We start from the raw sequence: 26,315 nt of genomic DNA, 5'->3' as shown, positions 1-26,315 counted from the left end.
GGGCAACCTGTTCCAGTACCTTACCACCCTCTGAGTGAAAAACTTTCTCCTAATTTCTAACCTAAATCTCCCGTCTTTGTTTAAAACTATTCCCCCTAGTTCTATCACTATCAACACACATAAACAGGCATCCCCCCTCCTGTTTATAAGCTCCCTTCAAGTACTGGAAGGCCACAATGAGGTCTCCCCGGAGCCTTCTCTTCTCCAAGCTAAACAAGACCAGTTCCATCAACCTTTTTTCTCACAGGGGAGGTACTCCAGTCCTCTAATCATCTTAGTGGCCCTCCTCTGGACTCGTTGCAAGAGCTCCATATCATTCTTGTGCTGGGGGCCCTAGTAGGCCTGCACGCAGTATTCTAGGTGGGGTCTCACAAGAGCAGAGTAGAGGGGGACAATCACCTCCCTCTACCTGCTGGCCACCCATTTTTTAATGCAGCCCAGGACACAGATGGCCATCTGGGCTGCAAGTGCGCACTGCTGGGTCATGTCCAGCTTCTCATCCATCAGGATCCCCAAGTCCTTCCCCACAGGGCTGCTCTCAAGTTCTCCCAGTCTATATAAATACCTGGGATTGCCCCAGCCCAAGTGCAACACCTTGCACTTGGCCTTGTTGAACCTCGTTAGGTTCTCATGGGCCCACTTCTCCAACCTGTCCATGTCCCTCTGGACAGCATCTCTTCTCTCTATTGTATTGACTACACCGCTCAACTTGATGTCATCTGCAAACTTGAAGAGGGTGCACTCGATTCCGTCTTCTATGTCATTGATAAAGATGTTGAAAAGCACCAGTCCCAAGACCAACCCCTGAGGGACAGCACTTGTCACCAGCCTCCACCCAGACATAAAACTGTTGACCACAACCCTCTGGCTGCAACCAGCCAAACAATTCTTTATCCACCTAAAAGTCCATCCTTCAAATCTATACCTTTCCAATTTAGAGAGAAGAGTGTGGTGAGGGACCATATCAAAGGCTTTGCTCAAGTCCAGGTAGATGGTATCCATCGCCCTTCCTTTGTCCACTGATGCTGTCACTCCATCATAGAAGGCTACCAGATTGGTTAGGCAAGATTTGCCTTTGCTGAAACCATGCTGGCTGCCTAATACTATCACTGAAGATAGTCATGAAGCATGATATTCAGTCTCTATCCTTTAATCCTGTTTGATTTTCAGGAGTAGCTGTGAGAAAGCTGAAGTCCCTGATACAATTAACTGATGATACCGGATCAGTAAAATGGGGTACACATTGGAATTCCTATCAGTATTTGTACTGAGATATTTCTGAGAACTTAACTTACGTTTATATCCACTAATGACATCAGAAATGGGCTGAAACAGTTCAGCCTTTTTTTTTTTCACTTGAGAAGGAAAAAAATGATATACACATATAGATAATTATAACTCTGAAATTCAGCTACTTGAGGCAACATTTTAAAACTTGAGTGACTGATTATTTCCAACCTGTGAATGCATGCAAATGTGGATATTTAAGATACTGTGGTAGATAATGCACTTGTGTTTATGTAAATGCTTGAAATAGCTGGACATTTCATATGATCAATATATATTATCCCAAAGTAACAAATATATTTTCCAAGATTTAACGAACAAAAAATTATTATATCATGAATGCCTATTCTTCTGTGAAATGTGTAGGACAGAACTTAAACTATTTAGGTGTGTATCATTAGCTGGGTATATGAGGGGAAAGCAGTGGATGTGGTCTACCTTGACTTCAGCAAGGCTTTTGACACTGTCTCCCATAATATTCTCATAGACAAACTCAGGAAGTGTGACCTAGATGATCTGACAATGAGGTGGACTGATAATTGGATGGATGGCAGAGCTCAGAGGGTAGTGCTCAGTGGTGTGGAGTCTAGTTGGAGGCTGGTAGCTAGCGCTGTTCCCCAGGTGCTGGGTCCCATCTTCTTCAACTTATTCATCAATGACCTGGAAAATGGAACAGAGTGCACCCTCAGCAAGTTTTCTAGTGACACAAAGCTCAGAGCAGTGGCTGACACCCCAGAGAGCCGTGCTGCCATTTGGAGGGACCTCAGCAGGCTGGAGGGTTGGGTCATGAGGAACCTCATGAAGTTCAACAAGGGCGAGTGGAAGGTCATGCACCTCAACAGGAATAACCCCAAGCACTAGTACAGGCTAGGGGGTGAGCTGCTGGATAGCAGCTCTGCAGAGAGAGACCTGGGAGTCCTGGCGAACATTGGGCTGACCATGAGCCAGCAATGTGCCCTTGTGACCAGGAAGGCCAACAGTATCTGGGGCTGCATTCAGAAGTGTTGCCAGCAGGTCCAAGGGAGGTGATCCTCCCCGTCTACTCAGTTCTGGTGAGGACACACCTGGAGTATTGTGTCTGGTTCTGAGCTCCCTAGTACAAGAGGGACGTAGAACTACTGGAGCGAGTCCAGAGGAGGGATGCTAAGATGATTAGAGGACTGGAGCACCTGTTGTACGAGGACAGGCTGAGAGAGCTGAGTCTGTTTAGCCTGGAAAAGAGAAGACTGAGGGGAGACCTCATTAATAAATATCAGGAGGCAGGTGTCAAGAGGATGGAGCCAGTCTCTTTTCACTTGTGCCCAGCGAGAGGACGACAGGCACAAACTGAAGCACAGGAAGTTCCATCTGAACCTGAGGGGGCGCTTCTTCACTCTGAGGGCGACAGAGCAGTGGATCAGGTTGCCCAGAGAGGTTGTGGAGTCTCCTTCTCTGGAGATATTCAAAACCTGCCTGGATGGCATCCTGCAGAATGTGCTCTAGGTGATCCTGCTCGGCAGGGGGTGGACTAGATGATCTCCAGAGTTCCCTTCCGACCTCGGCCATTCTGTGATTCTGTATGACTACATTACTGAATTCGTTCAAGCAGCGTTACCAGGTGTAAATGCTGCACTATTTAATATGAAATAAAAAACCAGAGATTTAAAAGTAGATTTAGTTAAAAGGAAGAGTGTGCACTAAAAAACTATCTTCAGGCAGACTTAAATACATTAAAATGGGAATTTAGTGTACTATAACTTTCTTATAATTTAAGGCAGAAAGTCATCTCAAATAGGTAATTCAAAACACATAGTACAGACTTACTTCACTGCCTGTCTTTACTGACTACATGGTAAGGTTAGGGCCACTAATATAACTTAAACTAAAATAGATATTTTAAATTAGGTGTTTTATGCCTAATGTAAAAACTGCAGTCAGCAGCAATCTGGCCCTGAAAACACATTAAATAAATAAATAAATAAATAAATATCAAAATTCAATCTGCAGGTTTCCTAGGTCCAATTCTGTATCTTTTCAGAAATTACTTGCACTGAAATTGTGCTTATTTCTGTTGTTGAAGCTTTTTGGAGAAATCAAAGGGAAGAATAAGTGAGACAGAAGAACAACAAAAGCAAGCATAATTCTTTAATTTGGTGACTAAGACATTCATTTTAGAGGGTGGTTTGGGTTTCATCCCTGCTTCTGTCACTCTTTAAATGTGTTTCATTAAACAGTTAGATCTCTAAAAATAAAAGAAAAATATCCTTGCCCTATTACCTCCAAAACAGGAATAGGAACCTAGCAGTTCTCTACTTTGCAGTGAGTGTTTTCACTTCATGAGAACATATTTATGCTCTCTCTTGCAGTCTATTTGCTTCCATTTTTGCATCTCCTAAGGAGACAAATGATGTTGTCACCTCTGGAAGGAATGAAGTGAATGTTCTGCCTTTTGCTTGCAGCATGCTTGTAACTTCTCCTCCCCAGGAGATGTTACTGATGAAAATAACCAAACACAGGAGGCTGCTCTTACCTGGTGGTAGAATTGAACATACATGTACAGCTGACATTGCAGAACTGTCATTAATGCTGGATAAGCTAGAAAGAATCACAAAGAAACTGCAGTAATTGGCAATATTCTATTTTGTCTTCCCCTCAATGTCCTCCAAATAATCTGGGTATTGGAATAGTGTTCTGTGCATACATGATTTTCATGGCTGTGTAGCTCTTGTCAGAGGTAATATATGGTTGTCACTAAGGGTCACATAATTTGTAAGTCTGAATTGGCAATTAAATCCAAACAAAATTGTTAGAATGCAATTTTATTTGCTTAATGTTGATTTCCCATTGACTTTGGCAATGACAGCAAAAAACAACTTTTCATGATTGAAAGCAACAGAGTTCCTGAAGTGGTCAGGAAGTTGGACTTGATGACCTTCCAGCTGAACTGTTCTATTCCTTTCTGTTCTGTTTCTTTCTGTTCTGTTCTACAATTTACAGTATTTTTACATTAATGCAGAGGGGATTAAGTTTATATTCTTTACCTCACATTTTTCTTCATAGGTTCAAGTGGTGAGTTTTGCTACAGAACACAACTGGGATTCCTTAGACTTTTATGATGGTGCTGACAACAATGCTCCAAGGCTCGGAAGTTATTCAGGTGACTGAGAATATTTTATAAGATATATTTCACAGAGTCAACATAGATTTTAAACACACATCTTTTTCTAGTTCTTTTTTTTTTTTTTTCCCCCTTTCTGTGTTTATTTCTCCCATGATTAACAACAGGTAATATATATTTTTTTTATTTTAGTAATCAGTTGTCTTCTGTAAGACTTCTGTAAGTCATCTTCTGTCATCATCTGTTAGTAATCAGTCATTTTCACAAATTTGAAAAATTGTAAATTTTAGGAATGAAATAATATTCAGAGACTCCTAAACTATAGGCATGAACTTCATGAATGCTGGCTTCTATTAATCTCATGATTTGCCCACTCTTATAGCAGGGGACAGAAATACAGACCTCTACAGTAGGTGCCTCATGAAATACTACATTACTAAAGAATGCATTCTTTACCCCTATTTTAGATAAATGAGATCTGTTTGTTTGTTTTCCTTATTTTCTTTTATTCTACTTCTTGTGTATGACATGAGATTACTAATAATGAGTTTGTTGCCTTTCCATTCTAAGATTCCTGTTACAGGCTTATGCTGAAACAAATAAGTAATCAATTACATTTCTAAGAAAAGCCTTATTAATATCTTTGGTGTTGTTTTATATATTTGATTGTAATGCTTGAAGTTATTCCAGTTACAGGATTTGCTCTTGCTTTTATGAAAACCCTAGTGAGTATTTCTACTTTTGTTGATAAAAGTGTGTGATATGACCTTAGACCCTGTTTCCCTGAATGTCCACAGTTCTTGTCTCCAATACTGTCTTGCACTGAAAATGTAATAAAAGTTTAATAGGGGCAGATATTTGACAAGCATGCATGCTGGCAGGATTTTGAGCAACCTGATCTAATGAAAGATGTCCCTGTCCATGGCAGAGTTTTGGGGGGGGGTGGGGGCATGGGGCGTCTAGATAATCTTTAAGGATCCCTTGCAACCCAAACTATTTTATGATTTTTATGATTCTAAGACAAAATATGTAAGAATTGATTCAATGATCTTTGCCTCTTTCTCTTTCTCTTTCTCTTTCTCTTTCTCTTTCTCTTTCTCTTTCTCTTTCTCTTTCTCTTTCTCTTTTTCTCTGTCTTTTTGTACCCACACCCATTTTACATATGTACTTACTTCAATTTCTGTGCATTTCAATAATATTTTGATTTCTCTTTTCAGGAACAACCATACCTCCACTTCTAAACAGCACATCAAATAATCTGTACCTAAACTTTCAGTCTGATATCAGTGTTTCAGCTGCTGGATTTCATCTTGAGTATACAGGTAATGCAGATATGTTCTACTAATTAAGACCGCTTTCTGGTTCTAGACATCAAGTGTACTGAAACGACATGAAAGAGGAATATTCACAGAATCACAGAATCACAGAATTTCTAGGTTGGAAGAGACCTCAAGATCATCGAGTTCAACCTCTGACCTAACACTAACAGTCCCCACTAAACCATATCCCTAAGCTCTACATCTAAACGTCTTTTAAAGACTTCCAGGGATGGTGACTCCACCACTTCCCTAGGCAGCCTGTTCCAATGTCTAACAACCCTTTCGGTAAAGAAGTTCTTCCTAACATCCAACCTAAAACTCCCCTGGCTCAACTTAAGCCCATTCCCCCTCGTCCTGTCACCAGGCACGTGGGAGAACAGACCAACCCCCACCTCGCTACAGCCTCCTTAAAGGTATCTGTAAAGAGCAACAAGGTCGCCCCTGAGCCTCCTTTTCTCCAGGCTGAACAAGCCCAGCTCCCTCAGCCGCTCCTCGTAGAACTTGTTCTCCAGGCCCCTCACCAGCTTTGTCACCCTTCTCTGGACCCGCTCAAGCACCTCGATGTCCTTCTTGTAGCGAGGGGCCCAAAACTGAACACAGTACTCGAGGTGCGGCCTCACCAGAGCTGAGTACAGGGGGACGATCACCTCCCTAGACCTGCTGGCCACACTGTTTCTTATGCAAGCCAGGATGCCGTTGGCCTTCTTGGCCACCTGAGCACACTGCTGGCTCATATTCAGCCGACTATCCACCATCACTCCCAGGTCCTTCTCTGCCTGGCAGCTCTCCAACCACTCATCTCCCAGCCTGTAGCTCTGCTTGGGGTTATTGCGCCCCAGGTGCAGGACCCGGCACTTGGCCTTGTTGAACTTCATGCAGTTGACCTCAGCCCATCGGTCCAGCCTATCCAGATCCTCCTGCAGAGCCTTCCTACCCTCTAGCAGATCGACACAGGCGCATAGCTTGGTGTCATCTGCAAACTTACTGAGGGTGCACTCAGTGCCCTCATCCAGATCATCAATGAAGATATTAAAGAGGACCAGCCCCAGCATCGAGCCCTGGGGAACTCCACTAGTGACTGGCCTCCAACTGGACTTGACTCCATTCAGTCCTATTGAACATAATGAGCTACATACTGTTACTTCTGTATTTGTTAGAATTACATCTAATTACAAGGCAGCAAGATCAGGCCTTAAATCTGTATTGCATGGATTGGGAAGTTTGATATGTCTTGTTTTCACCTTCGTTTTTTGCTCTTTCAAAATCTTTTCAGAACATACAACAGCCAGGAATAAATGCATGGCCCACAAACTCCTGTGGTGGGTTCAGCTGCGCCCTGCATTTGGAACCAGCTGGAAAGAGTTTTGTCCAGCACAGGGCAGCCCTTGACCTCTCTTTACAATGGCCCCTGCAGCTCCCACTGTTACCAAAATCTGCATATTATGCCCAATGCAATAATATATGCATTACATAATGGCCTGTAAGTACATAAGAGAACAGCAGATTTTTTTTTCTTTTTTTTTTTTTTTTTCATTTTTAAAAAATTATTGCTGAATACTTCACCAGCAGAAAAGGCTGTAATTATAAACATACGTTCCATCTGAATGAGATTGCCTTTACTTGACTGACAGGAATTCTGACAGTCACTAACATTTTGTTACAATTTTATTTTTCCCCAACTGTGCAATTCCCTCTGCTCATATTGGGTATGGTGTCCAATCTGCATAATTGTTTCATGGTTATTTTTTGTCATTTTTACAGTATACAAATCTCATGCTCTGGTTGTCTAATTAGCCAGTCAGAGTACATAGCCTTGCAAAAGTGCCATACGATAGCTTCTCCATATCTAAACATTTATTATAGGTTAGCATTATCCTTCTATATTCTTGAAATACAGGTACTGTCTCAACTTATCACAACTTTAGAAGGAAAAAACATGTAAAAAGTTATGAAAACAAACTAGCATGAGACTGAATCCAGTGAAAAATAAAATGCATCTGTGTATTCATATATGTTCAAATAATTGAAATACGTAATTTACTGGTATATAGCTTTCATCTGGTATATAGCTGGTATATAGCTTTCATCTCTGAATAAAGAAACTGAGATTTCAGAATAAATGCATTGATCAGAGCAAAATTCACTGATTTGAAGACCCATTCTTCTTAATTGTTCTAATCATCTCTGACCCTCTGTCACGGAATTAGATTAACACAACTCTAATGTAGCAGCAGTTAAGGATTTATTGTATAACTCTATAGCAGATAACAAAGTAAGATAATATGATTTTAATGACACCTAATCAGTATCTAAGTATTAGTAAATTAACACAATGATCTAAAGAAATTTGCTACAATATAAACAGTGACTTAGTTAAAGATTTGTGAATGGCAAGGTTCATCTGAGACTTATTGCAGGGTCCTGGGCAGTCAGGCATTGGAATGGATTGCCCAGGGAAGTGGTGGCATCACCGTCCCTGGAGGTGTTTAAGGAAAGATTCGATGTGGTGCTTAGGGACATGGTTTAGTGGGTGACATTTGTAGTAGGGTGATGGTTGGACCAGAGAATCTTAAAGGTCTTTTCCAACTTCAATGATTCTATTCTAAATCCAGTTACATGCTTACAAAATACCCCCTGGTGCAAATTACTCTTCCTATGTCCTTGTCGGCATTTGTCTGAGCTTGTTCCTTGAGGACTGAGCCCTGAAATACACTTCTCAGGGGTACCCTGGGAGGTGTCCTAACACAAGCAAAGATCAAGGGTGCAGCCCACTGTGATCCCTGGAGGGCTCCAAGAGTTCTTGTTTGGAATCGCTATTTAGACGATTGTGAGGCCATTGTTTTCTGGTCAGTAATATTCCAGAATTCAAGTCTTTGCCAATTTGTTTAGTAAGCAGGTTGTGCAGTCCCTTTCCTCTTAGACCTTAATTGTGTCCCTGTCAATTAGCCACATCACAGGGTCCAGATGTGATCAGAAGGGAGGCCTGATCACCTGAGGCATGTATTGTATAAACAGGTTTTAAAGGGAAAAGTCAAGCTTCACTGCACTCTATATGTTATAGAGAATATTTATGTATTTACTTTATACATTTCTTAGAATTTGTGTTAGATTGCACCATTCATACATTATAAATACTTGTAAAAGATTCTTTAAATAGTAATTTTTATTTAACTCAATTCTTACAGGAAGAGATCAGTTACATTACCAAGTTATCAAGTATGTAGAAGATGATAATATAGTGAAGTGCTGCCATTACTGAATTTCACAATATTTCCCTATTGCCCTATATACTGATGTTTAGTTGCTTATCAGTTCTGGCTTCACAATTAACTAGGGTGGAGTACTAGGGAGGGTACTAGGCAAAGAGAGTAACAGAACTGCTTACACTTCATGTTAGACATATTCTTATCTCACTGGGAAGCTGCAATGAAAAATTTATTATTTTCTCTTTTTTGACAACCATGAAAAAGCACACATACAATGCATGGTGTTTATTGCAGTCAGGAATTTGATATATTTCTGTTATAACACTAAAGATACTGTGTTAAAAATAACAGATTAGGGAAAAATTGAGGTGATTATTACACAAATATTTTATTCTGTGCATGTGTGAAAAATAGATGGAAAAATATCATCAGACCTATAGAGAAACAATGCAAATAAATACAGATTTATGGTTTCCGCTATTTTTCCTGTATTTTGTACCTGTTGTAGTATTGGCTAGCATTCCCCAGAACAGAGGCTCGGAAATTAAAGTGCATGTGCTCCCAATTGCAATTAGGTAGGCTGTGGTGAGACCGTGAGTAGGAATGAGTTGATATGAACCATTTCTTCTGAACAAAGGAAATACAGGGGAGACTTTGCATTGAGACTGCAGATTGTTGTGAAATGTTTGTTGTCACCCTGCTTATTTCTTTCCCTTTCCTTTGCTTTTGAAAGGAAGTTTTCCTCCCTTTATAACTTTTTTCCTTTTTTTTTTTTTTCTTTCTTTCTTTCTTTCTTTTTATTTTTTTTTTCTCAGAATATTATGCTACTTGTTTGTCCACAAAGTGCTGATACACAAGAGCTTCCTAAAACATTGGTACAGTGTGCCTACATACAGTGTACACAGAAATGGTGTGAATTTAGGATCGGATTCTGTATTACTTAGAATGTCTGAACTTCTCAATTTTTCACAGCTATCGGTTTGGACTCTTGTCCTGAACCACAGACCCCAAGCAATGGGATCAAAATTGGAGACAGATATATGGTTGGAGATGTGGTATCTTTCCAGTGTGACCAGGGTTACTCCCTTCAGGTGAGCCAAGTTTCCAATTTCATATGGTTCCTTTTACATGGCTATGTTACTGAGTATTGTTTCCACTTGAGACGCTTCCTGAAAGTACTAAGGTTTCCATTGATAGGTTACTGTTTTCAATCACTGGTTTGGGGGGTTTTGTTTGTTTGTTTTCTCCTGTGTGACTCTGAAGTCAATAGTCTCCACTTTATCTAGTTGTTTGAGAGCATAAGAGAAAAAACAATCATTACCTATTCATAACATGTCCCTATTCTGGCAAATAAAAAGGCAATACCTGCCTGAAATAAAGGAAATACAAAGAACTCTGGAATGTAAACCACGAAAATACACACAAAAAAACCTCTTCCCTCCATAATGTTTTTCTAGCACATGCAGCATGACTTTGCCTCTTAAATATTATTTATTTATTTATCTATTTATTTATTTATTTATAGCAAGGGGTAGATATGCCTACATGTGCCAGTGAAGGCAGCGTATTTATTTTTCTTCTAGGACAGAAAATGAATGGTTTGCACATTAATAAATACATAATTTACAATTACCATGGATGCTTTACAAATACTTGGTTCCATCAAATGCTACAGACAATGAAAAGCAACTTTTCTTTTCATATGAAGGTTGAACAAACAGGATAAAAAGCTACTGATTTTTTTCTACTAGGTCATCTTAATATGTACACTACGTGGTTTTGCAAGATATCCCAAGTACAGTTTTCTCTTAAGAATTTTCATTTTCATTTTCTGTTCCACTCTGGTGGATCTTGGAACTAACCAGTAACAGATTACCTGGAAATCATAATACCTAATCTGTTGTAAAGAGTTTCTTTAAATATCTCAGCTTTTCACTACTTAAGCTATTTCAAAGTTGAGCATAAAGACTCAATTTAAAATAGGTATTATGAATTTTAGATGTAAAGCTAGTAGTATATAGGTGGTATGCTATAGCATATAGCTATATAAAGCTAGTATGTATATAGGTGGTTATCTTTTTCCATGTTTCACAAATGATGCAAATAAATTCTATGTAAACATCACTTCAATGAGACCTTTAGTTTGTAGACACTTGGTTTATACTGAGCTGGTATTCTGAAATTTGTCTGGAGACCATTAGAAATAATATTAAAGAAATAAACATTTTTTAGGCTGTCACATAGTTACAGTCTTCTCAGAAGGTATGATACAATTCACAGAGTATACAATCTATATTTTATACCTTATTTTTATATACTTTTTAAATTATTTAAATATTGTTGTTGGGATACTAATGATGTATCATATATTGTATATTTTTTATTATATAAGTTAGCAAATGTTGTGCCATTTTAGGGACATTCACATATCACCTGTATGCCTGGACCAGTAAGAAGATGGAATTACCCGATTCCAATATGTTTAGGTATGTCCATCATACATAAACTTTCTTAAACAAGCCAGAATGAGAAATCCAGAGAACTCAGAAATAAGAGATATGTGTAGGGTAAGTAAAAGGGAGAAGTGAAAGAACTGAATTAAAAGTGAAAAGATCAGATTAATCTGAAGATTTTCAAAGTACACTGCACATATTATAGCAAAGATTTTTTGAAATGTACAGTCAGAAGAAGAAAGAATGGCATATGTTCCAGTCAGAATCTTCTGTATTAATGATGAGACCTCCAGAGACCCTTACACACATACTTAATTTATTTATGAATCATTTCCACAGTAGAGATGAGTACTACAGAAAATACTAAAATAAAAATAGCATTACATTATCATCTCTGATGAATTCAACATAAGGCATGTCTGCCCTATTTAACAAGATGTATTATCTTTCAAATTAAGCTATACAGATGACTATATTAATACTATTGGAAGAAACACTGGGAGCCTGTCAGAAGCCTAAATGAAATATCTGAAATGAATTAAAATATGTTCTGTTTAGATGATGAATAAATATGAGTAATGCAAAACTGTTCTTGAATTCTTTTTCACTGAATAGAAATGGCCTTTTGTTTGGGTTCCCTAATAATAAAAGTTATCGGTATTTGTAATGACTAGCATATAGATAGCAAGATCCTGCAGATCGCCTTAAAAATTTATATTTGCTTTTCTTCAGAACAGATTATTTATCCTCTTGACTTCTCCCACATAATCCTGTTCTTAATCCTTTGAGGTAATTCCTACGAGATATTGGGTCCCCACAGTTAAGATGTTATAATCACCAAGATTCATATATTAATCATTAATATTCACAAAGATTCAGGTATTAATAATAATTTTGGGGAAGTTAGTCTTCAGTTTTCATTTTTTAATATTAACATATATCTAGAAAGCCTGATACAAGAGTTGTGCTAGTGTATGGAAAATCCTGAAGAAAAAGATCAATTCTCTTTAATGATGATTTTTTTTCTATTATTTTTCCTTTTTGCAAATAATAATTTCTAACTGTGTTTCAAAGGATGCAGCAACTGTTAATTGGACAAAGCTGTTACTTAAAAATAATTGTATTTAACATAATTAATCTCTGAAAAAAAACTTACATTGAATTGTAAGATACAGTACTTACTGATGTAATGAAGAAATATAAAATTAAGCCCTAAAATGAGTTTAGTTGAATTTCTAGAAATATTTAACGTATTATCATTTCTGAAGTATTAATTTTATCTCATTTGTAGAACAGTAGGGTGTAAATACAGTTTTTGAAAGGTCTCTTGAGAAAAAAAAAAAAAAAAGAAAAAAGAATACAGAATATTTTTAAAATACATTTTTTCTCTTACTCAGATGCACACAAACCAAAGCAGAATTGTGTTCATGTGGCTATGAGCTGATGTGTGCCACTTGCATGTTCACAAATGTGGTTCACACAGACAGTGCAGAGTGAACAGCTATCATCTTTTCAGGTGCATTTGTTGCTTAAATTTAAACCTAGCCAATCCAGAGTAGAAAAATATTTTTAAGGTACCCACTTGTAAATTACTTTGTTACCTATATTTAATGATAAAGGGATGTTTATTTATTTTTTTAATATAAACTTTGACATTATTATATTATTTACCTTGAAATTCAATATTCTCAATATTCTGGAATAATTGTTAGCTCATTCTACTCTTCTGAGAAATGTCTCTTTTGTTTTTTGTTTTTTGCAGCACAATGTGGTGGTGCCATGTCAGACTTCAGTGGGGTGATCCTTAGCCCTGGATTTCCTGGTAACTATCCTAGCAGTTTGGATTGCACATGGACAATAAAGCTGCCGATTGGTTTTGGTATGTGTCCTTTCATGGATAAAAATTGTTTTGTTTTGTTTTATGGATTCAAAAAAATGACATTTTAAAATATTCTGAATATTTATCCCAGTAAGAAAGGATTTTGGATTCATATAAACAAGCAATCAGACCCTGAAAAGGAAGATTTAGAATAAAATAAGCAAAAATGTATTTGCTTTTCATTTAAAATATACTGCAATTTTATGATTAAGATAAAATTGCTTAATAAGAATAAAGCACAATTTTCTAACTAAAAAGGGTTGATTTCTCTTTGTGAGGCCATAAACCCAACAAAAATATCAGTTAAGAAGGGGTAAACGCTACATTTGAGTTCATTATTTTATCATTAATCGTTTTTTGCATGTCCAGACTGAATATTGCAGCAGCATAGAAAATGTTATTGGAAGTGACCACTAGAGACCTCCCACTTAAAGTGCAATCATTGGTAATGTTGGATCAAGTCTTCTATGAGTAGCAGAACCTTCTCAGCAAGGCTGCTGCTCTCCCAGTCAGTTCCCTGCCTGCACAAACAGATAAAGCTGTTCCACCATAGATCACAGATGCAGAAATTTGCACTTCTTATGCAAACCTTTTGACACAATCTTCAAGTGTGTTTTATTTTGTTTTGTTTTGTTCTGTTTTGTTTTGTTTTATTCTATTTTATTTTATTTCATTTTATTTTATTTTATTTTACATTTTTTAGGGTAAAAGCAAACAAATAAAAAAGCAATGCAGAAGCTCTGTTATATGCTTTAGCAACTACATTCCCTTGTTTAGTATCCTCCACAAATTTGTTGTGGATGCATTCCCCTTATCTAGGTCTCTTGTGACAATATTTCATAGTATAAGCTCCCATATCAACACATAGAACAATGTGATTGTTACTAGCTACCAACTGGATATCGAACAACTGATTACTAGAGCCTCAAAGTTCAGTTAATTGTAACCCACGTTCTGCCCATTCATCAAGCTGATATATCTTCTGCTTGCCGATGAGAATGCTATAGAAGACAAAATCAAAAACCATAGAAGAATGAAAGTATATTATATCCACTTTTCTCCCTTTGTCAGTATAGCAAGTAAATTAATCACAGAAAGAAATCAGTACTCTGAAGGAATCAGTACTCAAAAAGTGTAATTTTCTCTTTTTAAATTCAGGTTGACTGGTTCTGTGTGCATTTTTATCCTTTATGTGTTTGGAAATTGCTTCCAATTAGACAAGTTCCATAATCTTCGTGTGGGTTGCAGCAAACCTGCAGTTCCCATTGCCTAGGTCTGTTTTTGTGTCTTAAATATATATGCATCTTTAGCCTTTTTATGGTCACCATTGACTTCTCTCATTCACCATGATTTTACATGGAGAATACCATCATTTCAATTACATTGGCTAACTCACTGAACACCTTTACATGGATCCTATATCACAGAATCACAGAATGGCCGAGGTCGGAAGGGAACTCTGGAGATCATCTAGTCCACCCCCTGCCGAGCAGGATCACCTAGAGCACATTCTGCAGGATGCCATCCAGGCAGGTTTTGAATATCTCCAGAGAAGGAGACTCCACAACCTCTCTGGGCAACCTGATCCACTGCTCTGTTGCCCTCAGAGTGAAGAAGCGCCCCCTCAGGTTCAGATGGAACTTCCTGTGCTTCAGTTTGTGCCTGTCGTCCTCTCGCTGGGCACAAGTGAAAAGAGACTGGCTCCATCCTCTTGACACCTGCCTCCTGATATTTATTAATGAGGTCTCCCCTCAGTCTTCTCTTTTCCAGGCTAAACAGACTCAGCTCTCTCAGCCTGTCCTCGTACAACAGGTGCTCCAGTCCTCTAATCATCTTAGCATCCCTCCTCTGGACTCGCTCCAGTAGTTCTACGTCCCTCTTGTACTAGGGAGCTCAGAACCAGACACAATACTCCAGGTGTGTCCTCACCAGAACTGAGTAGACGGGGAGGATCACCTCCCTTGGACCTGCTGGCAACACTTCTGAATGCAGCCCCAGATACTGTTGGCCTTCCTGGTCACAAGGGCACATTGCTGGCTCATGGTCAGCCCAATGTTCGCCAGGACTCCCAGGTCTCTCTCTGCAGAGCTGCTATCCAGCAGCTCACCCCCTAGCCTGTACTAGTGCTTGGGGTTATTCCTGTTGAGGTGCATGACCTTCCACTCGCCCTTGTTGAACTTCATGAGGTTCCTCATGACCCAACCCTCCAGCCTGCTGAGGTCCCTCCAAATGGCAGCACGGCTCTCTGGGGTGTCAGCCACTGCTCTGAGCTTTGTGTCACTAGAAAACTTGCTGAGGGTGCACTCTGTTCCATTTTCCAGGTCATTGATGAATAAGTTGAAGAAGATGGGACCCAGCACCTGGGGAACAGCGCTAGCTACCAGCCTCCAACTAGACTCCACACCACTGAGCACTACCCTCTGAGCTCTGCCATCCATCCAATTATCAGTCCACCTCATTGTCAGATCATCTAGGTCACACTTCCTGAGTTTGTCTATGAGAATATTATGGGAGACAGTGTCAAAAGCCTACAACCCTACTACAACCCTACTACTTTGTGTGCATTTTGTTCAAAAGTCATAAGATTGAAGTGAATCATTGATTTTTTGTATTAGCATTTTATTCAAATAGCATTGGCACATTAATTCTGCCATTACCTGACTTGAGAGCTTGACCTTATAGTTTCTAGTGTTTCTTTATGAGTCATAATGTTGTCTAGAATCTTCAGGTCCCATTAAAAGCTCTGCTTGTTGAATTATTTAAAATAAAATAAAATTTTAAAATAAATAAATAATAGCAATAGTAGGTTTATCATGCTAAATCAAAGCAACAGAGAAAGCTATTCATGAGCTATAAGGGAATAGGATTGTTTTCCAGAGATTTTCAAAGACATTTTCTGTAATATAGAAGAAATAATAAAATTCTGGAATATTGATTGATTCCATTTCAAATCCCGTAAGCTGGTACATTGAAATAGATATGAAACTTGCTGTCTTTTTATCCCAGATATATTCCCTTCTACCTCTTGCCTTACTTTACTGCTGTCTAACTTCTTTTCCAATCTTCACTCCTTCCTTCAATCCTTTTTGTTTGCTTGCATTCTCCAGATTAATACTTCCATTTCACACCCCACATCCAACAATTCCAATTTGACTCTTCAAACTCCCATTTAGACTACATTGTTGACATACTATTTAATTTCACCTCCATTAGGAAGGAAAATTAACTATTCAAGTTTTGCCTTAGCTGAAATAAATCAGTTTAGCTCCACTAAAAACAGTTTTTCTACATTGCATTTCAGTCACTGTATTTATTTTATTATTTATTTAACACTCACTGTTTTCCAGTTCATGCACAGGAAAACTAAAAGCTCCCTTTACTAGAAGAAAATTGAAAGTGCAAAGATTGAAATGGGCTTGACGTTTTCACCATTTCTATATGTTAAATAGGAGTTGAATAAAACTAAATTTTAAATTTAAGTCAAGTTACATTTCATTGTAAAAATGAAAGCAAATTATATTCAGAAAAGTGATGGTTAAACCTGTTTTCAGTGATGCTGTAGTTAGAGCTCTGTGGAGGCACATTCATCTAACTCTTCTGAGTAGTAAAAGTAAAACTTCAAAAACATCATCATAGGAACCTTCTATAGGATTTCATTTGTTGAAATGTTTCTAATGAGAGCTCTTCAAAGTTAGAAGTCATGGATCATAAGCTTTTCCCCTTCATGTTAACCAATATTGTAATGTAAACCAATGACTCTATGCTGACAGTCTTAGACCTAACAATCTTAGAGCTGGTTTTATATCAAAGTGAGTTTAAAAAAAAAAAAAAAGAGAGAGAGTAAGGTAGCATGAGTTAGCAGTTATTAAGCAATGGCAATTTAAACTTAGCACAAATTTTGGATACGAATTGAATTCTCTGTGTAGGAAAGGAAGTGTATAGGGTTTTGGAAGGCTGTCAAAATCTGTTGGTACGCTGGATATTTTGTCCGTAAGGACACTATGAGAAACAGTATCAAAATGTTTGCTGAAATCCAAAAAGATCACATCAACTGGCTTCCCGTGGCTTCCCTTGGTCAACCAGGTATTTCCTTGTCATAAAAGGAAATTAAGGTAGTTAAACAGGACTTTCCCCTCTTAATTCCATGTTGGCTGTGACCAATGACTGTGTTCTTTCAGGTGTTTTTCATTTATAAATACCTGAACATCCCCAAAATAGCATACAATTATAAATAACTTACAGTTCAATGACTTAGATAAGGTTTGTACTGCCTTGTTAACATTTCAGGATTAGTAATGTATGAGAAGAGACTGTTTCACACCGAGAACCTGTGAGCATATCATGCATTTCCACTGATTGTAGTATTTTATGATATTATCAGTGTAAAATTTACATACTTTATTGCCTCCCCCTCTCCCCCTGGTATTGATATCAATGTTTTTTATTTGCTGACAATGTTTTTCAGGTGTCCATCTGCAATTTGTGAATTTCTCAACCGAGACGATACACGATTACTTAGAAGTTAGGAGTGGATCTACAGAAACTAGCACTGTTATTGGGAGACTAAGTGGCCCTCAGCTACCATCTTCTTTGTTCAGCACAACTCATGAAACTACCTTATACTTTCACAGTGATTATTCACAGAACAAGCAAGGATTTCATATTGTGTATCAAGGTGAGAGTTTAATATTCTTATATGAAAACAAGATGGTTGTTGAAGATTATTTCTCGTCTTGCCATTCCTAAAAGATAAATATGAAATAAAAGATTTTTTTTTCTGTTTCAAACTCATTACACATTGTGATCAATCCAGAGAATTACAATTAAAATAAAAGGAAAGCATGTTCCCTCTAAAAAAAAAAAAAAAAGGAGTTAAAATGTAGGCAGAAAGATACTTTTTTATGTTTGAATTTGGTTGGCATATTAATTTACATTGCATGGGCTTATAAAATAAGCATCTCTATTGTTCAATCTATAATCATATGGGAATCTCAACGATATGTCTTGGGTTTGAGAAGGGAAAGTTCTAAATATTGTTTTAGAGCACTTGATCCATATAGGCTGGTTTAGAGTACACTAACCTAGAAATCTCCAATTCCATTTTGTTTCCTAGTTGGTAATTTCCCTGGAAGGTTCTTGTTCTCTTGTACCCAAATAGGTCATGCTGAGCTGGTGAAGACCAAAAGTTCATAATTGCATATGCATTTTAAAAGAAATCAGATCACCACTGTTCACAGAAAAAAAAATGTCAAATGTTTATTTTAAACTATTCATGATGTGAACAATTTTAAAGGGTGATTTCAAGAGATTTTCCTTTATAGCATTCCCTTATTTCTCTTTCAAGAAAAACAAACCCAAATTGACTTGAACTATATGTAACATTCTGGAATTGAGCTACTGGAAAAAGTATTAGCTTTTAAAGCAAAAATCAGTTTATGACCTAAACTGCTTGGTATGATTTTCTTCACTTGTATATGTAATACGATATAATTTGTAGCCATAAGGGAACTCTAGAATCTACCACTAAGAAGGACAGTAATATTAAATGTATGTACTGTTACTGCTAGTAACAGTAATCATTTTGGAGATGCTGTTATTTGTGAGCAAAGAATTCCAGTAAAGTTCCTCTCAGTTCTTAACCACACAAGAGAAAATTGTTTATATCAAACATATGCAACATGAAACATTCTGATTTCAAAGATTTTACATAGCATATATTTTCGCAGTTCTATAAAAAGAAGTCAATGTTTCAAATCTTGGAAAAGATCAGTAAGATTTGCGAAAGAGGCTTATTTTCAAATCTTGAAAATTGTTGATGTTCATAATTCATTACAGAGTCTTTAAATTCTTCTAAGAAAACCCAGAAAAATTACAGACAGATTGATCTTTTCCTTTAATATAAGAACGTATAAACAAAAAAAGCCTATTGTATCGAGCCCACTAGTTCTCCAGCTGTTTTCCTGCTTGTGATGTTGTTAAATATATATATATGTATTATTCTCAGCTATCTTCTGGAAGACATTTTTTCAAATATGTTGCCTTTTTTTTTTTTTTCTTTCTCTTTATTTTCTATTTACATTTGACCTGATATGTTTTTACATTTTGTGAAAAGAATCATAGAATGGGTCACATTGAAAGGGACTTTAAAGATTATGCAGTTCCAACCCCCTGCCATAGGCAGGGATGCCACCCCCTAGATCAGGTTGGCCAAGGCTCCATCCAGCCTGGTCTTGAACACCTCCAGGGATGAGGCATCCACAGCTTCTCTGGGCAACCTGTGCCAGTGCCTCACTACCCATACAATGAAGAATTTCCTCCTAACGTCTAGTCTAAATCTTCCTTTTTTAGTTTAAGACCATTCCCTCTTGCCCTATCATTAACTAGCCTAATAAAGAGTCCTTCTGCATCTTTTTATAAGACCCCTTTAAGTATGGAAATTCCTTAATGAAGTCTCCCTGGAGCCTCCTCTTCTCCATGAGTTCATCTGCTTTGGTGACCACCAGGTCCAGTAACACTTCTCTGTTTGGTTTGTCTAATACCTGGACGAGGAAGTTGTCTTCAGTGCCTTCCACATAGCTTTCCACATAGCTTTCCCAGCAGACATCCAGGTGGTTGAAATCCCCCAGGAGGATGAGAGCCTGTGAGCATGATGCTTCTTGTAGCCCTCCATTCCAATGTTCCAGCTTTGTAATTCATACCACCATGATTCTGTGATAGCAATTACATCATGGTTTTCTAAATGCACTGTGGCTTACAACTCCTTCTGCTTGTTTCCCATGCTGTGTGCATTGGTGTAGAGGCACTTCAGTTGGGCTATGGGCTGCGCCATCTTTTTAGATGAATCCTTCCTAATTCATATGGGATGATTCACAGCTGTTTCCCTGCTGTTTAAAGTACTGGCATTCAGGAATTCTTTTGAGTCACTTACAGGTGCATCCCCTTCCCTCACCAAATTTAGTTTAAAGCCCTTCTAATGAGTCCAGCCAGCTTGCTGCCCAAAACACTCTTGCCCCATGTCAGCTATGCCTGGTCTTTCAAAAGTGCACCTGAAAACATGGAACCCAAAACATTGATCATGGCACCAGCTATGGTGATCATTCACCTCATCTGTACGCTGCCTCCTCCACAGGTCTCAGTCTTTGACCGAGAGGATTGAGGATACCACTACTTGTGTTCCTGATCCCTTCAACATCTTTTCCAAGGGACATAAAGTTCCTTTTGATGTTTCTGAGTCTCCTTGTCGCAGCCTAAGTTCTTCCTATGTGAAAGACCAGAAACGGGTGATAGTTCTATGGCTTAACCAAGCTTAGTACCTCCTACCGCCTGAGCGGTACAGGGGAATGGGGAATGGGAGCTGTGGTCAGTCCCTGATGCTTTGTCTCTGCCGCTCCTTCACAGTCACTCTCTGCTCCTGCTCCAACATGTGGTCCCTCCCATGGGATGCCATCCTTCCCGAACTGATCCTGAGGGGGCTTCCCACAGGCAACAGCTCTTTAAGAACTGCTCCAGTATGGGTCTGTAACATTGGTTCCATCTGTCAGGAGCAACAGCTCCAGCATGGGTACCTCACAGGCAGCAGCTCCTGCCAGGTCACCTGCTCCTGTGTGGACTCCTCTCCACAGGCTACAACCCCAGCCCGGAGTCTGCTCTGGTGGGGGTTCTCCACTGGCTGCAGCCTCCTTCAAGTCAGATCCACCTGCTCCACTGGGGGCTCCTTCATGGGCTGCAGCGTGGAGATCTGCTCCATGTGGGACCCATGGGCTGCAGGGGGACAGCCTGCTCCACCAGGGACCTCTCCAGCAGCTGCAGGGGAACTGCTGCTGCATGCCTGGAGCACCTCCTGCCCTCCTGCTACACTGATCTTGGTTTCTACAAGGCTGTTTGTCACTCCTCACTCTGCCACCTGTTGCTGTGCATCAGTTGTACTTTTTTTGCTTTTCTTAAATCTGCTTTCCCAGAGGCACAAGCAATGTCACTTATTAGCTTGGCTCTTGGCAGCAGCGGGTCCCTTTTGGAGCCGGCTGAAACTGGCCCTTATATAACATGGGGCACCTTCTGGATTCTTCTCACAGAAGTCACCCCTGCAGCTTCTGCTACCAAAACCTTGCCATGTAAACCCACTGCAGCCTCACATCTGTCTTCTATACCTGTTAGCTTTTCCCATACTTCTAGTTCAAAGATTCTTCTGCCACCTTCTTTATTTTCATTTTCAGCAAATTAGATCAATTTTGAATATGGTGTACTTAAAGGTACACTTTGAAAGCATGTTTTTTTGTCAGTGGCCTGTTTTTGGAGATCTAAGTGGTGAAGACACAAAGTCTATTTGTTTTCCTACTCTCTTCTTTTCTAGCACATTACTCCCATACTTAGTAAAATCAAAAGATAAAGTGACTCATCTCATTTTTTCCTTCACAGGAGCTTCATTCCAAAAACCTGTACAGTAGGTTGCTGGTTTCTGTTGTTGTTTATATTCTCAATGTTTAAAGAACAGGAGATCATTTAAAATTTTGTTGTATATTTTCCATCTGAGGTCAGGAATTGTAAATAAATTTTTATGCATATTTCCAGAATTGTTGTGGGGATGTTTTACTGTGCTTATGTTGGTTTAAAATCAATGATTTTAATTGTCACTCTGATGGAATTTAAGATATATTGAATGTCCACGATTTTTTAATTTTATTCTAATGAAAAGCTTTCAAGCTTTTTTTTTGTCTTTCTTTCTTGTTTGAAAGTCTAAAGTGAGCACAATTAATATTTCATTTGCTTTCCACACATTATTTTTCATTTATTTCAGCATATCAACTGCAAAGCTGTCCTGACCCTCGACCATTCCGGAACGGTTTTGTTATTGGGACAGATTTTACTGTGGGACAAACTATTTCATTTGAGTGTTTTCCTGGCTACACATTGATTGGAAATTCTGCTCTGACTTGTCTTCATGGTATTAGCCGTAACTGGAATCACCCTCTCCCCAGATGTGAAGGTATGACCTGAATAGCCTAAGAACCTTTCATTATTTGCAACTTCTCCTAAGGACTGATAACTGAAATTGTTTCAGCTTTTAGAGACCTGTATTATTATATTGTATTCTTTACAGTTGAAGTATTCAATTCACTATGTGATTTTTTAATTTTTATTTTTAGTAGTAGTAGTAGTAGTTGTAGTAGAAGTAATGCTGAAGAGGTGAAATGTTTTATGAAAGTATGAAATCTCTGAAAAAGTATCTGATAAAGTAAGTTTATTTTCAGCTGGTTAGGCTGTAGGTCAGGAATGTGGAGACCTGTGCTTCTTTTTTAACCAGCTGATGTAAAAGCTCTGCACCAAATCAAGTGAAAATGGAGTTACAAATTGAATTTCCCAACTTTGGCTACTTATATTCTGTCTTGTAAGTTGGATAGAAATATCAAAGAAGTTACAAAGTGCAGTTGTCTTCCCGTCAGTGCTTTTTGAAGTTCTTTCTACATATATTTATTGTGAGTGGTGGTTTTTTGTTTGTTTTTGTTTTGTATTACACTTTTTAACTTCTTACATTTTCTTTTTACATTGATATCTTTGCAATAGGTAAGCAGGTTCAAAGAACTGTTACTTGCACATAGCTGAAAATTTAAGGGAGACAGAATGAGTATACGTGATGTATAAGTAAATGACGATTTTATAAAGGTGTATTTAATTCCTGGCTATAGTGGAAGTAGCCTGTATCTAAGACCCTGTAGAGGGACCTGGACAGTATAGGTTGATGGGGAGAGGCCAATGGAATGAGGTTTATAATGGCGAAGTGTCAGGTTGTACGCTTTGGCCACAACAACCCCATGCAATGCTACAGGCTTGGGGGAGAGTGCCTGGAAAGCTGTGCAGAGGAAAAGGACCTGGGAATGCTGATTGATACTTGCCTAAACATAAGCCGTCTATGTGCCCATGTGGCCAAGAAGGCCATTGTATCATGAATAGTGTAGCCAGCAGAACCCCAGGGAGGTGATCGTTCCTATGTACTCATCTCTGTACACATCACCTTGAGTACTGTGTTCATTTTTGGGCCCCTCACTACAACAAGGACATAGGCCCTGGAATGTGTCCAGAGAAGGGCTACAAAGCTGGTAGGTCCTGGAACACAAGTCCTGTGAGGAGCGGCTGAGGGAACTGGGGTTATTTAGTCTGGGAAGAGGAGGCTCAGGGGAGACCTTATTGCTCTCTACAACTGCCTGAAAGGAAGTTATGGGAAGCTGGGGGTCAGCGTCTTCTCACAGGTAACTAGCGATAGACTAGAGGGAATGGCCTTAAGTTGTGCCAGGAAAGGTTTAGGTTGGAAATTAGGAGACATTTCTTCTCAAAAAGAGTAGTCAGGCATTGGAACAGGTTGCCCAGAGAGGTGGTGGAGTCGTCCTCCCTGGGGGTGTTAAAGGAAAGGTTGGATGTGGTACTTAGAGACATGGTTTAGTGGGTGACCTTGGTAGTAGGGTGATGGTTGGACTAGATGATCTTGATTCCAATCTTAATGATTCTATGATTTTATGATTCCTCACAGTTTCAGGAGGGTTACTCAGATTAAAGGCCTAACTTCCCTCTGTATTAAATGGGAAAACTCAGCATGAAGAATCAGATGTTAAGTATTGAGCATGTTGAAAAGGAATGCCTGAAAAATAATAGTAATAATAATAAAAATAATTATTTTCTGCATTTCTACATTGTATTCTAAATCATCAACCTAAATTTAGGCATTTAAATTTAGGCTTCATTATTTAAAAATCCTTCTGGATTCAGTGAGCCATAGGCATTTCTGGGAGATTCAGTAGCTAAATTTAGAGCTATCTAATACTGAATTCAGAGAGAGAAACTGTATCATATAGAAAGAGATGACACCTACACAGCCTGTCTTTTAAAGGGTAAGAAGTTAATTCATCACAAATGAGTTTCAACCTTCATTTTATGGATCCTAAGGGAATAGTAATGGTTTATGTCTTAACTGCTAAACGGCTTAGTTTTTTTCCTTTTAGTTACTTCTGGCTGCATTTTCTGTGTGTCAGAATCAAGACAAATTATTTACTGAATTGAGTGACTCTGTTTCTTTGTATTACCTTACCAGAACCACCAATTCTAAGATAGCCCAAAGCGTATTGCTGTTCTGTGACACCTCTGATCAACTTGCTGGGCAATGGCTGCAAGTTCTGTTTCTGTTTCTATTTAATGTGATGTGACACATTAATGTGACACATTAATGTGACAAGAAGATGCAGACAAAAGATCAACCTAATTGATAATGGGGTTCTAATGTGTGCTGCATAGTTACAGATTGCCAACCTTTGTAGCTCCTAGAGAAATTTCTAAAGTTACATGTGCTTTTTTTTTTTTTTTTTTTTTTTTTGTGCAAGTATTTACTGCAGTATTTTTAGTAAAGTTTTGACAGTTTTATATGCTGTGCTTTCTTTTCTTGTTTATTTGTTTGTTATTAGTGAAGGAAAAATGTAATTAGGTATCTTCTAGTTGTTTTGATTTGAGGTAAAGTTCTTCTGTCCAAAAGCATATACATACGGGCTTTTTTTTTGTATATGACAGATAGCACAGATGACCATTTTGTTTTAAATTTGTGTTTGCATTAGTATATTTATAGTAAGGCTGCATAGGTTGAGTGTATAATGTATATTATACATGATTTTACATAGATATTATACATTATACATGTATAATACCTCAGACTTCTTGAAGCAGACCATCTGAATCAACTGTCACTAAACATGCTTCCTGTTTGAACAGTAAACCTCCTTACCTTACAGCATAGCATCAAAGTGGATATATGTAAGACATAACATGCTTCACCTAAACACAAAGAAACAGGTATGTCCAGAAGAGTCCAGAAGCTGCCCTATGTTAGCTAAGAGACAGTTTCAGCCAGATCAAAAAGGAACCTGCCACTGGCCAAATCTGAGACAATGAGCAATGCTGGTTGCACCTTTGTGCAACAGCAGCTGACAGAAAGGGGTGAGAAGATGTAGAGAGAAACACGCCTGCAGACACCACGGTCAGTGCAGCAGGAGGGCAGGAGGTGTTCCAGGCATGCAGCAGCAGTTCCCCTGCAGCCTGTGGAGAGGCCCCTGGTGGCGCAGGCTGTCCCCCAGCAGCCCATGGAGCAGCCCCCGGTGGAGCAGGTGGATGTGGCCTGGAGGAGTCTGTGGCCCATGGAGAGCTCCCACAGGAGCAGGCCCCGGGCCGGAGCTGCAGCCCCTGGAGAGAAGCCCACGCAGGAGCAGGGGGCCTGGGGGAAGCTGCTGCCCATGGGGAACCCTGGTTGGATCAGTTTGCCCCTCATGGAGGAACCCCGTCGTACAGAGCCAAGCGAGAGCAGTTTGTCAGAAACCCATGGTGGGTATATTCAGGAAGGAGGAAGCAGCGGATGAAGAGGATGAAGAGAGTGAGGGTGAAGGAATGGCAGAATTGAAGTGTTATCGACTGACTGCAACTCCCATTCCCCATTTCCCTGTGTTGCCTGGGGAGAGAAGGTAGATGAGGACGGGGGGGGAAGGGGGGTGGACTTTAAGTTCTCACTGTTCTAGTCTGTTATCAGTAGGCAATAGATTACATCAGTCTCCCCTAGGCTGTCTTTTTTCCCACAGTGGTAACTGGTGTGTAATCTCTCTGTCCTTACCTCAACCCATAGGCTTTTATTCATTTTATTTTCTCCATATTCTGAAGAGGGGGAGTGAGAGAGTGGTATGGCGGAGCTTCACTGCCTACTGCTCTGGAACCACCACAGGCAAATCTTCATTTCCAAACACCTGTTCTTCGGTTAGAGATTCTTAAGCATATTTTAGGGAATCTGGGTTGCCTTTCCATGCCTTTTTAGGATGGGGAGGGAGGTACGTAAAATAAAGCAAATTACACAGCTTTGCTCAGTTTTCCAGAACTAGGTTTCTATAACATATTTTCTCATATGTTACTTGGATGTTGTCACATTCAACATGTATCTGAAACCTTTTTGGAGAAAATCATATAGTTAGCACTAAGAGCATTCCTGAAATGCATAGTTAGGAAAGTCCAAAAACTGTATGGTCAGTCTTATACTGTGTGATGTCTAAATTAGTA

At 38.9% G+C, this 26,315-nt stretch overlaps 1 protein-coding gene across 1 annotated transcript in view; it reads left to right on the top strand.

The window, feature by feature from the left end:
• Positions 1 to 26,315, top strand: part of CSMD3 (CUB and Sushi multiple domains 3) — a 681,859-nt gene that overhangs the window by 558,523 nt on the left and 97,021 nt on the right. The window contains exons 37-43 of the mRNA XM_032181613.1: positions 4,327 to 4,423; positions 5,602 to 5,706; positions 9,882 to 10,000; positions 11,326 to 11,395; positions 13,125 to 13,241; positions 17,707 to 17,916; positions 22,036 to 22,224. Of these exons, the coding sequence (XP_032037504.1) occupies positions 4,327 to 4,423; positions 5,602 to 5,706; positions 9,882 to 10,000; positions 11,326 to 11,395; positions 13,125 to 13,241; positions 17,707 to 17,916; positions 22,036 to 22,224 (907 nt within the window). The remainder of the gene's footprint in view (positions 1 to 4,326; positions 4,424 to 5,601; positions 5,707 to 9,881; positions 10,001 to 11,325; positions 11,396 to 13,124; positions 13,242 to 17,706; positions 17,917 to 22,035; positions 22,225 to 26,315) is intronic.

Source organism: Aythya fuligula, chromosome 2 (assembly GCF_009819795.1).
Source record: "Aythya fuligula isolate bAytFul2 chromosome 2, bAytFul2.pri, whole genome shotgun sequence".
Classification (NCBI taxonomy): Eukaryota; Metazoa; Chordata; class Aves; order Anseriformes; family Anatidae; genus Aythya; species Aythya fuligula.
Note: the sequence above shows the minus strand (reverse complement) of the source record. Positions and strands in the feature narration are given on the sequence as shown.